Source organism: Rhineura floridana, chromosome 2, assembly GCF_030035675.1.
Source record: "Rhineura floridana isolate rRhiFlo1 chromosome 2, rRhiFlo1.hap2, whole genome shotgun sequence".
NCBI classification, from domain to species: Eukaryota; Metazoa; Chordata; class Lepidosauria; order Squamata; family Rhineuridae; genus Rhineura; species Rhineura floridana.
Window position 1 is genome coordinate 95,833,593 of NC_084481.1, and position 16,067 is coordinate 95,849,659.

General features: G+C 43.4%; 2 protein-coding genes across 6 annotated transcripts in view; both read right to left on the minus strand.

The window, feature by feature from the left end:
- KDM2A (lysine demethylase 2A) overlaps positions 1–16,067 on the minus strand; it is a 542,877-nt gene that overhangs the window by 38,628 nt on the left and 488,182 nt on the right. The gene's annotated exons all lie outside the window — the stretch shown is intronic.
- Positions 11,197–14,406, minus strand: LOC133378217 (uncharacterized). Its single transcript, XM_061613008.1, has 2 exons — positions 13,505–14,406; positions 11,197–13,177 (listed from the first exon to the last, which is right to left on the minus strand). The coding sequence occupies exon 2, from the start codon at positions 13,088–13,090 to the stop codon at positions 11,207–11,209; it is 1,884 nt and encodes a 627-aa protein (XP_061468992.1). The 5' UTR covers positions 13,091–13,177; positions 13,505–14,406; the 3' UTR covers positions 11,197–11,206.

Here is a 16,067-nt window from a genome sequence, read left to right on the forward strand (position 1 = left end):
CTTTCGGACCCTCCCTCCCTATGCCACTCCTGTATGCTCGGTGGCTCTGAGCACCCCCGCAACTCTTCTCTGCCTTCCTGCTTCCTCCCATCCCTTCCCTGCTGATTGCTCTCTTCATGTTGCGCTCTCTCTTGCTCTCACCGCCTCCATCAGAGTCTGTTTTCGGATGGGGGGGGGACACCCACTGGGGGGAGGGTTCCCCGTCTGCAGCCGCAGTGATTCTGTCCTAATCTCTGTCTTGTTCCTTCATAGCTGAGAGCGAATGGGACTGGTTTCAGCAGGAGGAGCTGATCGGACAGATTAGCGACATCAGAGTCCAAAATCTCCAATGTAAAAAAAAGTTTATACATATGTGTATATATTGACCCCCTCCTCTGTCTGAGTTTGTGTGTGTGTGCGCGCGCACATGTCTGTACCCGAGGAGCACGTTCACCTCCGGGTTTGGCTTCCAGATAGATTCGATTTGGGGACTTTAAACTCCGGTTCTTCCCCCCCCCTTAATTCCCTCTGTGCATTTGAGCACTGTTTCCTTTTCACTTGCTACTTTGATCTGCTGTGCTTGGGGGGTAAAGGGGGGAGGGAGCATGTGGCATTTTCTGTTTGTAGACTTAAGGATAAAATAGCTACCGCTGGAGCATAAAGAGGAATTTGGGGGCAGAGGGTGCATGAGTGGTTAGGGGAGTTGTGTCTTATGATGACTTGTGTATGGAAGGAGAAGGGAGAATATTATGAATGCTAGTTTGGGTCTTCAACTTCAGAAAAAGCACCTTAAAGCAGTAGGTGAAATTCTACCAAAAGGATGTACTGTGAAGATAGACCATGGTTCACTGATGAACCACTGGCCAATTTCTGGTGGGTGACCTAATGCCTGCTGGGATTCTTGCAAAGAATTTTGGGCTTGATGGGCCTTGGCCTGAGCAAGCAATGCACTTCTTTAGCAGGACTGCATACTCAGGAGCACCTTACACTGCTTAGGTGTGCCTTAATCTCCCCATACTCCACAGTTACTAAGTCTAAGGCTGCAATCCACTACATACTTACTGGGAGTTAGTCCCGTTGAACCGAGTGGCGCTTACTTCTGAGTAGACATGTATTGGATTGCTCCTAAGTGTATGTAACCAAAATATATGTAAAATGCTACTGCTGCCTTCATCTCTTCTTTCCCTCTACCGCTTTTTCTGTGGTTTGCGCTTTGTCAGATTTTAGATGACAATCTCCTTGGGGCAGGGACCATTGCAAAATGCCAGGCACATGCTGTGTATAGATAATAATAGATCCTGAATGTGCACTCTTGCTTTGTACATTTATTGTATTGATAGACCATGATATTCTTGCACAAATAAACTGTGCAAGTCTGAAGCTTAGACTACTTCTGATGCATGAATTTCATAAGGCTGGCTACTATGATTTCATATGTCTCCTCTTTCTCCCCCTCCCCTCCCCCTCCTAAATCCTATCACAAATATCCATACTTTCAGCGGAATAAGTAAATAAATGTGCCAGGCTGGTAATTTAGGACAAAGTTAGCAAGGGCAAGGGACGTTTCCTGAGAAGTTGTAACAGGCTGCTTTCTATAGTCAGTTCTTGCTTGCTCTTCCATATCATGTGGCTGAAGAAATAATTGCACATGTTTCTCACGGGACAACAACAACAACAACAAATGTTTACTGCACTGTAGCCATAGGCCATTGCATAGCATACAAAATATAACAACCATTACAACAGCATGTCAGGTGTCAACAATTAAAATTATCAGAATCAAGTGTTTGTTTTATAGTTTTAACATACTGAGCTCTAATATGTTTTGCTGCAAGGGCAAAATTAGTAACCGCTATTGTAGTCTCTTTGTGGGTGTCTGCCAGCAATTCTGTAATTAAAATATCTGGTAAAAGGCCCTCTCTGGGCTTTATAAAAACCTCTAAAAATTTCCTTCTTGGATTTGAATAAAAAGGGCAATTTAATATATAATGAACAAGATCTTCAACCTCCTTACAACCACAAATACAAAGACGTTGCCCCCTCGGGATCCCCTTATATCTACCCTCTAGGACAGATGTAGGCATTGATTGAAACCTAATTTCCGTAAAAGCCTTACGCTTCAATGGATTTAGTAGGGTAGTAAAATATGCAGTTGTTTGAAAATTAGGTTTAAAAAGGGGAAACCATCTTGAATACGGGGATGACACAATATATAACCTGTCTTGAATCTCATCCAAGTTAAAAACCCAATTGCGAAGTTCCGTTGGCGTAAACATTTTAAGATCATACGAGGAAAGCTTATAATAATCAATTAGTGTTTTTGTTGCTTCTGCCCATCCCCCTTTTTGTAATTGTACATGCCAACAGTCTTTAACAATTGAGTGGTCTCCCAAAAGTAGTATTTTCCTCCAGAATCGCAAAATTGCTAAATCAATTTTAGCTCTCAAGGAATGGATTCCCATTTCCATCCTTACATGAGCTGAGGGCGTACCTTTCGGGAGACCCAAAATTTGTTTCAGGAATACATTTTGGAGGGGTTCTATAAAGGGCTTTAACAAATGGCCCCACACTTCTGCTCCATAAAGTAATTTCGTCAATGCTTTAGCTTTATAGATTTTTATCATTGGAGCAATTTGCTGACCTCCTCTGGTGTAGAAGCATTTTTTTAACTGACCTAATATTCTAGCACTAGCTAGTTTTATTTCTTCTAATTGTGGTCTCCAGGAGAGAGTTGACAAAAAAGTTATCCCAAGATATTTAAAGGACTGGGCTTGTTCCAAACGGATTCCATCCAATGTCCAGACACTTTTAGACTTCCTGTATTTTCCGCAAATCATGATTTTCGATTTTGCATGATTTATCTTGAGATGGTGACTACAGCAGAAATCTTCTAGCCTGGCTAACATTCTTTTTAGTCCTATTTTATTTAGGGAAAAAAGTACTAAGTCGTCCGCGTATAATAAAACTGATTTTTCCCCCCCTTTATAGAGGGTGGGAAAAAGTTTAAAGAAGAAAGAGCCGGAACTATATCATTAATGAAATAATTAAAAAGAAAAGGAGCCAATAAGCACCCTTGTTTCACCCCTTTCCCAGTGAAAATATTTGCTGACAGGGCACCATTTCTCCCTAACCGTACCCTTACCGTGTTAGCGTGATGTAAGGATTTGATAAGCCAAATCAAACGCCTATCAATATTTGATTTTTCTAGTTTATCCCATAGGAGCTCCCTGTCTACCGAATCAAAAGCCGCTGCAAAATCAATAAATGCTATATATAGCGATGGTATTACTCTCTTTACAGCATTATTTATAAGATGTTGTCGAATATATATTTGTTCCATCGTACTTCTTCCTTTTCTGAATCCCGCTTGTTCTTGATGTATAATTGAATGTTTTATTTCCCATTCTGCTAGTTTGTTTAATAAAAATCTCCCATATAATTTCGCAGTAATATCAATTAGGCTGATAGGCCTGTAATTACTGGGATCAGTTGGATCTCCTTTCTTAAACACGGGGACTACCGTATATTCCGGCGTATAAGACGACTGGGCATATAAGACGACCCCCAACTTTTGAGAAGATTTTCCTGGGTTAAAAAGTCATCTTATACGCCGGAATATACGGTATTATACTGGTGCGCCACCCTTGTGGGAAGTCACCCGTATTATTAATGTGTGTAAAAAGGGCGGCTAATATCGGGCTCCACCATGTCTTATCTATCATAAAAAGCTCAGGGGGTAGCATATCCTCCCCTGGAGCTTTATTCGATTGGAGAGTCATAATCAGGTCTTCAATTTCGGGACTTGTGACCGGAGGCCATTGAGGTATATCTATACAAGGTTCTACCCGCCCGGGCGTAATTAAAGATGACGCGCCAAATATGAAACTAAAATGGGCAACCCAGGTTTCTGGCAAAATCGGGGGAATGGATATTCCTTTGGCCTGTGCAAACCCTCTCTGGACCAGGTTCCAGAAATCTGTATCCTTTCGATGTACAGTGGCCTGGTCGAGTTCTCTCCAATTATCAGCATAAAACTTTAATTTCTTTTCTTTTAGGAGGGTTTTATATGCTCTCTTTAGAATGAGTAAGTCCTGAACAACTTCATTTGATGGAGATTTACGTATAATTCTAATTTGTGCCGACATTTCTTTCTTTTTAGCTCTGCATTCTCCATCGTACCATGATTTCGCCTCCCTGATCTCTTTTTTGGGAATAGTCGATGATATATAATTTTTAAGAGATGTTACTACTTGATCGTATATGGTCAGGATATCTTCAGGGTTGGAAATCGCCCTGGAATGGAGGGATATTAGAGGGCTTGAATCTAGTGATTGCTTTACCGACGCCTCAATGTTTATTGACCATTTAATGCGTCTATTAGTCGAGAGGTTATCCAGGATAGGGTTAAACGTGCTCGGGCGAAGTGAAGAGTGTGAGGTCTTTATGTTTATATTTAGAAGGAGGTGGTCACTATCAGATCTATTTATTATCTCCATCCCTCTTACTAGAGGAATTAAAGAGGAGGAACCTAGGAAATAATCAAGGACACTCATACCTCTGCCTGATATAAACGTATAAAATCCTTGGGATCGATCTAAATAAGTCCCATTTAAGCAGACTAGTTGTTGGGTAAGTAATAAACGAAATAGAGATTTCCCGTTTTGGTTTATCAGCTTGTCTCTTGATGTTCTTGGTAAAATTGGGTACTCTTCAAGGGAGACCCCCACTAAATCATCTATCTTTGGATAATTCATCCCTAACCTTGCATTAAAATCGCCACAAATTAATAGTGGGTGAAGCGGGTAAGCCTGCGCTAACTTTTCTAGGTACAGTTCTAATGACGACCATATACAAATACGCCTCTGAAGAGGAGGGAGCAATGCAAACATTCAAACATATAAAAGGTACAGAATTTTTACAGGAAATTATTACAGCCAAGCAAAAGTCTGGAGGGGTTTCAATAGGGGCTGTCAACGACACATCCAACGCAGTGGATATTAATATTGCCAGACCGCCACTATTACGACCCCTCATTGCGTTCTTCGAAGCAGGAGTAGCCCATATTTTAAAGCCCTGCAAGGTAAGTAAATTCACCTCCATGATCCATGTCTCTTGTAAACAAATAATGTCAAAAGCTTGGAGAAAGTTTATAAAGTCTAAATCTATTACTTTGTTTTTCCAACCAGCTATGTTCCAAGAGAGACATGTTATATCCGATTGATTGGCATTTGAAAGCTTCCTGTAAAAGGTAAATCTGGATGTTTCCCTTGTCATATCAGATACCACTTCTAGCTGGGATTGATTCCTGTTGTGGGGGGAAGGACTTAAGAATTTCTGTCAATTATCTGTGTCCGTAATTGGTGTAATTTCTGAGAATTCTGGACTTATTACGCATACGTTCGATAGGAACGGGCCCTGAACAGGTTTCTTGGTATTCCATCGAGGAGGCTCTTTTCTTAAAGGTTCCATTTCCTCTGCGTCCAAAGCCTGTGTCTGTACCCAGGGAGGAGCCCTCTTCACCGACTCCTGCAAATGGATTTCAGACACACGAACAGCTAGAGCTTCAAATCTCACAAGTATCTCTGATCTCTGTGCATGAGGTAGATGGCTAAAGGAAAGTAACAACGACTGTTCCTCTTCTATTCCATCAAGAACTCCCTCCATAAGCTGTGGCACTTCGCTCCATTGTGATTTAATTGGACTTTCGTGAGATTTTGAAACTGAGGCGTCTTTTTTGGTAATTTTTTCTGTAATCTCAGTTTTCAGATGAACATTAAAATCAGGATAATCAAGATAATCCTCATTTTGGTTTTTTTTATTCTGTTGGTAGGAATCGGATAATGGATTTGAGAAGAAAGTTCGAAGTCCTAATTTAGGACTCTCTGATGATTCAAATTTAATCAATGGGCTACAGTTCGACTGACTTTCTGTCCACTGTTGTGTGATAAAGGTATCATTCATCAGATTCACATAGTGAGCTTGATTTTCAAAGATCCTAGTGACAGTTATACCCTGATATATCAAAGCTGTCTTATTTTGTCTAATATATTCTGCCGTATCACGTGAGTTAAAAGAAATCAGGGCCCGAGCCTTTTGTCCATCGTAATATAGATATTCCACCTGCTTAATTTGATAGGGTTTTAAAGGCATTAACCGGGCTTCTTGTAAAATTTTATTTAAATGTCGTTTCCTTTCATTAAGGGGAATAACTCCTCTAAGTTTGGGGTAATTCAGAAAAGCCAGTTTACAGGAATTTAATACCAGATTCCAATGTGAGGAAGGTTTCGATACTTTATTATCTTGCTTGACTTTCACTTGCTCTTCTTCTTTCTCCAGTACATCAATCCACGGATCTTGTTGTGGAATGTAGTCAGACTTCCTTATGTTAGTGAGATAGTTATTTGGTAGGGATTGAATTGAGGATACTTCCTCTACATGTTGAATGGGTTTGGTATCTTTATTATAATTTTCTTGAAGAGAGTGGTTTTTTCCCTTTGCCTGTTCTGCTTTTTCTTTATCTAAGAGATCAAAAAGTCTCTTAAAGTTCATTTTGTTCCCTTTAGGGTGCTTTTGCGTTTTTATATTTTTACTTTTTTTAACCTTTAAAGTACTCCGTCTGGATTTTTTGTTAAGGGTAGTCGCTTTCAACTTAGTTTGTTCCTTCCTGGGATAATTCTCCAGAGTGAGGTTGGATGTACTGACTGAAAGAGGTGGATCTTTCCCCTTTAACGTAGATGAAGTAGTTGATGGTTTTTGTTGGAGTTCCACTAATATCGTTAGTAACTTGTTGCATTCACTTAAGAAAGTCTTTACTTTTTCCAATTCAGCCGCATACATAAAAAGCCACCCTTTCAAGGATAGATGTTGTCCTAGATAGAGATCAGGATCTGTGGTAAGCGTATTAGATCTTTCTTTGCCTATTGAAAGCCCCGGTTGATCATCATCTAGATGGGGATAGGTCTGTTCTCCCAAACTTGTCTGTAGTGAGACATCTTTATCATCTATGTGATTTTTTTTTAGTTGTGGGTTATTGTTTGTAAAAAGTTCATTTCCTCTGATAGTTAGGGAACTCATTACATCAGATTCCAGTTGTCTTTCAGCCATTTCTATTTCCTCTGCTAGGCTTAAAGCGGTAGGTTCCATTCTCATATCTTGAAATAGGCTCCTAATATTTATAGACCAATCCAAAGGAGATAATTCTGGAGAAGGAACACATTTCTCTTGATAAGAATGAATTTTACTAGGGAAAAAAGAGGTAATTTTTGTTTGAGTTTTACACTCCTTAATTGTCGTATCCATTTCCTGCCGTGAGGGAGGAGTGGGCAACAAGTCTTTTTTCCTTCTCTTTGTTTTCCTTGCAGGGAGACTTCCAGCACATAAAGGAACGCCTAAGGCTTTCCTCCCCTTTCTTGTCAACACCGTGTAGCTCTTCTAATTATGCTTTTATCAGCAGTTCAACAATTCAACAGCAGATAAGGAGTAGCAAACCCTCCGTCAATTACAATTCTCCCTCCTTTCCTTGCGCCGAGCCACGGCTTATATCATGCAACTTATAACAGTAAGTATATCTGTTTCACTCCTACTTAGCAGTCCTCAGCAAAGTATTTGAAGTGTTTAATTGCTATAATTTAAAGCCTCACATCAAATAATATACTTATCGGGTCAGAGCTCTTTCTCTGTGCAGCCTTTCCCGGCGGCCATCTTTTTTCCCCCCTGAGAAGTTGTAACAGGCTGCTTTCTATAGTCAGTTCTTGCTTGCTCCTCCATATCATGTGGCTGAAGAAATAATTGCACATGTTTCTCACAGGACAAGTAGAAAAGTCCATTAAGAGTGTAGTTACTAACAGAAGGCTTACTGTAGCACTGAGAGCAGGGCTGGGCAATGCCCCCCCATCGGGGCCTATTTCTTTGGGGGTAATTTCTTCCTATTGGGGCTTATTTCTTTGGGGTTGGGTGTCAAGGTACCTCTTATGTACACTTACCTGTTGTTGTTATGTGCCTTCAAGTCGATTATGACAGGGCGACCCTATGAATCAGGGACCTCGAAGAGCATCTCTCATGAACCACCCTGTTCAGATCTTGTAAGTTCAGGTCTGTGGCTTCCTTTATGGAATCAATCCATCTCTTGTTTGGCCTTCCTCTTTTTCTACTCCCTTCTGTTTTTCCCAGCATTATAGTATTGTCTTTTCTAGTGAATCATGTCTTCTTATGATGTGTCCAAAGTATGATAACCTCAGTTTCATCATTTTAGCTTCTAGTGACAGTTCTGGTTTAATTTGTTCTAACACCCAATTATTTGTCTTTTCACAGTCCATGGTATGTGCAAAGCTCTCCTCCAACACCACATTTCAAAGGAGTTGATTTTTCTCTTATCTGCTTTTTTCACTGTCCAACTTTCACATCCATACATAGAGATTGGGAATACCATGGTGTGAATGATCCTGACTTTAGTGTTCAGTGATACATCTTTGCATTTGAGGACCTTTTCTAGTTCTCTCATAGCGGCCCTCCCCAGTCCTAGCCTTCTTCTGATTTCTTGACCTTTGTCTCCGTTTTGGTTAATGACTATGCCAAGGTATTGATAGTCCTTAACAAGTTCAACGTCCTCATTGTCAACTTTAAAGTTACATAAATCTTCTGTTGTCATTATTTTAGTCTTCTTGACGTTCAGCTGTAGTCCTGCTTTTGTGCTTGCCTCTTTAACTTTCATTACCATCATGGTTTGTGGGTGGGTGAGAGGCGACAAGGGAGGAGGTGGAGAGTGAGACAGGGTGGAGTGGAGAAAAAAATATTTTAAAAAATGGAGTGGAGGGAAAAAGGAGCCAGAGGGCAAGAACATGGATAAAGGAGGAGGAGGAGGCAGCAGCAGAATGGAGATAAAGAACCGTGGAGGTGAAAGATGACAACGTGTGTGTGTGTGTGTATGTGACAGACAGAGAGAGAGAATACTGTGTTTGCACTTGGCACACAAAGTGGCCTCCACCCCCCTCTCTGGCTACTGTGCTGCATGTGCAGTATTTTAAGTTTTTTGCATCTCAGGGGAAAATGCTTGCTTGGGAGTGTCCCTTAGTTGGTGGCAGGGCGGGGTCTGGGAGGTGGTTAAGTGAGAGAGATTATGCTGGCTGGCTGAGGGTGTGTGTGTTGCACTTGGTTTGACATGCAAAGATCTGAGTCGTGGCCTCTGCCTCCCTCCCCACCTTCCTTACCAGTGGAGAGACCACCATTGCTATCTTATGGATAAAAAGAATGATTGTACTACCTTTGTATGTGTGTGTTTATTTTTAATGTTGTTTTAGGATACTTAGATGTGCAGCAGCCAAGGCCAGCACCTTGTAGGCATCTTTTTTAAAAAGTAACTGAAATGTAACTGTAGTGATTACTTTTGAGAAAAAGTAAAGTAAACAGTTACTTTCAGAGTAACTGTAACAGTAATTACTACTTTTTGGGCCATGTAACTGTAACTTATTACTTTTTAAAAGTAATCTTTCAAGCTCTGAGTTTTATTATGTTAATTAAAAATTAAATTATATATATATATGGTACAGTTTGTACTTACCGTAAACGCTAGTTCTTCATGAATGACAAGAGATCTCCACGTGGGTTCTATAGCTCCCCCTACAGCTCGAAGACAGGAACACCACAGGAAACGTTTTTTGCTCCTTCCTCCTTGCTGAGGCTCAGTTTTCATTCTTGTAAAGTTCTGCCAACAGCCTCAGCTCATTATTTTGAGAACAATATAGGGGAAAAAACACAACAGGTGTTAAGAACATGTAAACATGTAACAGTAACGAAGGAAGTCAGAAATGTGCTCAGGTGTGGCACTGTAACTATAATCCCATATAGTTACTCATTTTAGGGAGGGCCGTGGAGACCTCTTGCCATTCATGAAGAACTAGCGTTTACAGTAAGTACAAACTGTACCTTCTCTCGTGAATGACAGAGGTCTCCACGTGGGACGTACTAAAGCTACGACCTAGGGTGGGTCAGCTGGAGGCAAAACCTGTTGGAGAACTCTGCGATCAAAGGAAGCATCCGCTGATGCATAGAGGTCAATTTTATAATGCTGTGTAAAGGTAGAAGGGGAGGACCATGTAGCAGCCGTGCAAATCTCATCTATGGAGGCATTGGTGGAAAAAGCTGCCGTAGTAGCTGCTGACCTAGTGGAATGAGCAGTAAGATGTAATGGAGAGGGCCAGTGTGAAGCCTCGTATGCTAGAGAAATACAGGCCTTGATCCACCTAGCTAGAGTGTTCTTTGATACCTTGTTCCCTAAGGTAGGTGGATGGAAAGAGACAAACAAGGAATCAGATTTACGTAGTGTCTCAGTTCTAGAGAGGAAGACTTTCAGAGCGCATCTGACGTCGAGGGAATGTCATGCATTTTCCTTGGGATGAGAGGGATTAGGGCAAAATGAAGGTAATATTACTTCTTGCTGCCTATGAAATGGAGAGTTCACCTTGGGAATGAAGGCTGGATCAACTCTCAGCACCACTTTATCTTTGTGAAATATGCACAGATGTTTTTGCATTGAGAGGGCCTGTAACTCAGACACTCTGAGAGCTGATGTGACAGCAATCAGGAATATCAGTTTGAATGACAAGACCCTGAGAGGGACTGAAGATAGCGGCTTGAAAGGAGGCTTCTGAAGAGCTGTGAGGACGGTGTGCAGACTCCAAGATGGAAATCTATGCCGTACTGGAGGACTGAGCGCGACAGCCCCTCGAAGGAACCGTTTGAGAAAAGGATGTGCTGCTAGTGAGGTATTGTCGTCGGGAAGCAGGATAGATGAGAGAGCCGATGTTTGTCGTTTTAGAGTATTTGGCCGCATGTCAGCCTGGAGGCCATCTTGTAGAAATTGCAGAACTTGAGCCACCGCAGCTGTCTCTGGATGGATATTTTGTTTGGTGCACCATGAGGAAAAGGCTTTCCACATAGATTGGTAGCTTTTAATGGCAGAAGGGCGCCTTGTAGACAGGATGGTAGTCACTACCTCAGGGGAGAATCCTGATGCTAGCAGCCGGTTGCGCTCAATCTCCATGTGGCTAATCTGAGCCATTGTGTGTTCGGGTGCAGGAGAGGACCCTGATGAAGCAGATCGTGGTGTACCAGTAGGTGAAACAGTGGGTCTTGTGCCAGGTGCACTATGTCCGAGAACCACGGATGTCTGGGCCAATATGGTGCCACTAGGACTACATGAGCTGTTTCTGACCTGGTTTTCTTCAGTACTCTAGACAGTAATGGGGTCGGTGGAAATGCACAGAGTAGGCCTTCTAGCCAGGTTAGTGCTAAGGCGTCCAGTCCTTCTGCTGTTCGACTGCTGAATCGAGAGAAGAACCTCTCTGTCTGGTGATTGTCTTCTGACGCAAATAGGTCTACTTGGAAGTTTCCGAACTTCATTTGGAGAGACTGAAATACCTTCGCATTCAGAGCCCATTCGCCTGGGAAGAGCTGTTGTCTGCTCAACCAATCTGCTGCTATGTTGAGACGGCCTTGGATGTATTCTGCTGAGACCGATGAGAGGTGTTTTTTCTGCCCATAGAAGCATTGAGGTGGCCTCGAGATTCAGAGCTCTGGAGCGGGTACCTCCCTGTTTGATCAGGTAAGCCCGTGTCAATGTGTTGTCGGTATGTATGAGGACATCTGTAAAGGGAAGGATTGGCGCAAAGTATCGGAGGGCCAGATGTGCTGCCCTCAATTCCAACCAGTTGATGCTCCTGGTTGCCTCTGTTATCGACCAACGGTCTTGAACGTGTTGTCCCTGGCAGTGCGCTCCCCAACCCAGGAGACTGGCGTCGGTGGTGATGACTGTCCTGGGAGGGTCTTGCAGTGGAACCCCTCTGGATAGATTTTGAATAGCCGTCCACCAGATGAGGGAGCGTTTGACCGGAGCTGGAAGGGAAACCTGACTATGGGTGCGTAATGCAATGTCTGATTGAAACTGAAGTAGGAAGGTTTGGAGTGGGTGGGAGTGCAGGCGTGCCCAAGGAGTAATCCCTATCGCTGACGCCATCATGCCTAGTAGTTTGGCAAGCAACATCACGTCTGGAGATCGAATCCGTGAAAGGGTTGTTGCTAGTGCTGTAATGTTCTGAACCCTCTGTGGTGACAGGGAAATAAATTGCTGAGCAGTGTCTATAATTGCCCCGAGATGAAGAAGTTGCTGAGAAGGTGTTAGGTGGCTCTTCTGATAATTTATAAGGAAGCCATGCTCGTGGAGGAATTTCAGTGCAAAGCGGACGTCTTGTTGGGCTTGACGAAAGGAGTTGGACCGGATCAGGAGGTCGTCTAAATAAGGGTAGATGTGAAGTCCTCGCATGCGAAGACCCGCAACTAGCGTCACCATGCCTTTGGTAAATAGGCGTGGGGCTGACGCCAGGCCGAATGGTAGGGCCTTGTACTGAAAATGGTGACCGTTGTAGCAGAAGCGGAGCAGTTGCCTGTGGGACACAAATATAGGGATGTGGTGGTAGGCCTCCTTTAGGTCTATTGACGATAGAAAATACGGTGGTAGGAAGGCTTCTCTTATGGACATCAGTGTCTCCATCCGGAAGGATCTGTGGGTCACAAATTGGTTTAGGAATTTGAGGTCAAGTACCCCACGCCAGGATCTGTCCTTTTTCCCAACCAAGAAGAAGATGGAATAAAGCCCTGAGAATAGCTCTTCTGAGGGAACTTCTTCTATGGCTGAGATATCCAACAGGTGAAGAATGTTGTCTGATATTGCGTGGTGCTTTTTTATGGACTTGGCTACAGGAGAAGGAAGGAATCTGGTGGGTGGGTATTCTGTGAGTTCTATCCTGTATCCGTCTTTGACAATGGAGAGTACCCACTTGTCTTGGGTCATGTCTCGCCAGCAGGAGGCAAAGTGGGCTAGACGGCCTCCTACTTGCAGGGGCGGCGGTGAGTCAGAAACGTTGGTTCTGACGTCCCTGTCTGGTCTGGTTAGTGGAGGTTCTGGTGGAAGGGTTTTGAGGCTTCTGCGTAAACCTCTGCCTGGTCCAGTAGGAGCGGTCGCTTTTGAAGTCACAGGCTCTATTGTTGGATCTGGATCCCCGAAAGGATTGAAAAGAGTAGGAGGAGGTGGCAGTGCGTTTAAATATGCGCTTGTCATCTCGCTTTTGGGATGGCATCACTTTCTTCTTATCTCTGGTCTCTACCAGAACTTCATTCAGTGCCTCATCGCCAAAGAGCTTGGCACCTGAGAAGGGGACAGAAGCTAAGTTAGCCTGGGAAGCTGCATCCACATCCCAGTGGTTGAGCCAAAGATGCCTTCTAGCGACTACTGCTGCTGCCATTGCCCTGTGGGAGAATTGGGAAGAATCCATGGTGGCATCCGCTATGAATGCCAGTGATCTAGAAACGTTGAGAAGGGTTTTTCTGACTCTAGCTGGATCTCTATTCACGTCATCCAGAAGGTCTTCAGTCCATAACAGTGCTGCTCTTGGAAATACAGAAGCTGAAGTGGATGCTCTAATTGATAGCGCATTAGCTTCGTTGGAGTGCTTCAGGGCTGCATCAGACTTACGTTCTATGGGGTCCTTTAACTGGGCATCCTCATCTCGCGGCAAAAGGGCATGGGGCAGTAGAGCAGAAATAGGCCCATCCACAGCCGGAATGCGGAGTTGGTTCATCACTTCAGCATCTAGAACATAAAACTTATTGGCATAGTTAATACCCTTTCTGCACTGGAGGGGCAAGTCCCACTCTAACTTCATAATATTTTGGAAAGACGTGGGTAAAGGCATGGACCTAGTGGAAGGTTTAGGGACGGGCAGAACAATGGAGCTCTTAGACAGGGGCTCCTGTTGTTTCTGCGTGACCTTTAAATCCAGGGCTGCCACCACTTTACGGAAAAAGGGGCCAAGTGAGCCTCCACGAACAGTCTGGCAGAACCAATGTAATCTAAATCAGAGCCTTCACTCCATTGCCCTTCCTCCATATTAGGATCTCTGTCCCCATCAGAGTGGCCTGCGTCTAGGGAGAGGCCTTGCTGAGTGCTGTGGCCTCTGGCCACATCATAAGGGGAAGGAAAGGACGCCCTAACAGGGTGAAGAGGCTCAGGAGCGGGTCTCTTGTTTGCTGGGGGGAGAGCGTCAGCATTTTCCCACATTGAAAGAGAAGGCTGCTTAGACAGCCTGCCACTAGCCAGCTCTGCAGCCAGTTCTCCAATCATGGCCTCTTCAAGTTGTTGCAGTATGGCGGGGACAGCAGGTCCGATAAAGACAATTGCTGCTGTTGAGGCATTACATTTGAGGCATGTTGGGAGGGGGGAGTGTGCATGCCCTGACTAGGAGGAACATACCTTCTCTGCTCCTCATCTTCGGATGACAAATGCTCCAGTTCCCTAGGCCCGGCGTGGGGGGGCGTGGGGGGATCGTGGAGGCTGAATCGCTGATGTGGTCACAGTGCTAATTTCGGGTAGAAGTAAGGGCATATCGGGTGAAGCACCTGCTTTAGTAAGCGCCTTTTGCAATTTTTGTGCAGGAGCGGCCTGAAAAATGGAGGGCAAATGGCGATCCAAAATGGCAGCCGCCACATGGTTCTCTGACAAAATGGTGGGTGCTATATCACAAGCGGCCAAAGATGGGTTGGCAAGAGGCCTTTCTACTAAGGAGGTAATTTGGGGCGACTCAGCATGCGGGGAGCCACAGAGTCCATCCGATGCAAAGTCCCTTCAAGAGGATCGTCCTCGCTAATAAGCAGCAGCTGCTGCTGAACATTAGCGGGAATCTTAGGCGCGAGGGAGCTGACTACAGCTGAGGCTGAGTACTGTCCTGCTTTTTTTGGAGTATTTCTTTTTCTTTGAAGAGTGAGATGCTGCTCTTTCCATGTCTTGCAGGGAGAGGAGCAGGAAAAATGAAAGTGAAAGCACAGAAAGGTGGTAGAAAGAGAACTACCAAGCTAAGTAAATAGGTTAGTATTTTATAATAAAATGATAGATGATCGAAAGGACTAGAAAATAGGCAGTCAAAAGTTTGAAAGATCTACAGAGGGAGGAGAAGGCTAATGTATAAGGGAGACAGCCAAAAAGGGTGTGCTCCAAGCTGAGACAGGAAAGAAAACTGAGCCTCAGCAAGGAGGGAGGAGCAAAAAACCGTTTCCTGCGGTGTTCCGGTCTCTGAGCTGTAGGGGGAGCTATAGAACCCACATGGAGACCTCTGTCATTCATGAGAGAATTTACAATTTCTTAGGAATATACAGTAGCAATACAACAATACACAGATATATTTAATGCTATATGAATAAATGCAATTTTAATATTTCTAATACATAATCACAATCATTCAAATATTTAAATATTCCTACAAAGCCTAAATGGAGAAAAAATAATAGTAGCTTCCCAGGTTATTTACTATTTGATATATACTTCCTACTTAGACTTCCCCCAGCAGAGAATGCGGGTTCACTGAGGCTTGCACTTTGCTTTATTATGTTAGGTGGTTAGTTTTATTATACTATAACAGCAATAGCAGTCAAAATAAGTAGACGAGAACAAACAACTGGGATTGTGCATCCCAAAATAAGCTTTGGGCCACCACAAATGATATACCCACATCTCCGGGTGTGTCCCCTCTATAAGATGGCAACTGGGCAAAGTGTGTAGCTCAATGGTAGAGCATTGATTTGGCACGTAGAATCTCTTGTCTGAAACCCTGGCGAGCTGCTGACAGTCAGAGTAGACAATACTGAGCAAGATGGACAAGTGGTCTGACTCTGTATAAGGCAGCTTCCTGTGTTGTGGGGAATACTCTCCTTGAGCTGTAGGTATAGCGTTTGTGGTGGCCCAAAGCTTGTTTTGGTGCATTCACCTAGCTCTTTATCCTTTTCTATATATTTTGGTTATTACATGAGTTATTACAATATAATTAATAATTATTATATTTATACATATAATTATGATATTATATATTGACTACAAATGAAGCACCCAAGAACCTATATTTGACAAGTTATATGGATGTAGGTGACATGGTTCACAAGAGAGATGCTACAGGAGGGCAGCCAGTGGCCATTTTGGAAAATGGTTTCAACAAACGTACATCCACCTGAGTTTGATATCTATCCAATGTATACTTCCAAACAATGTC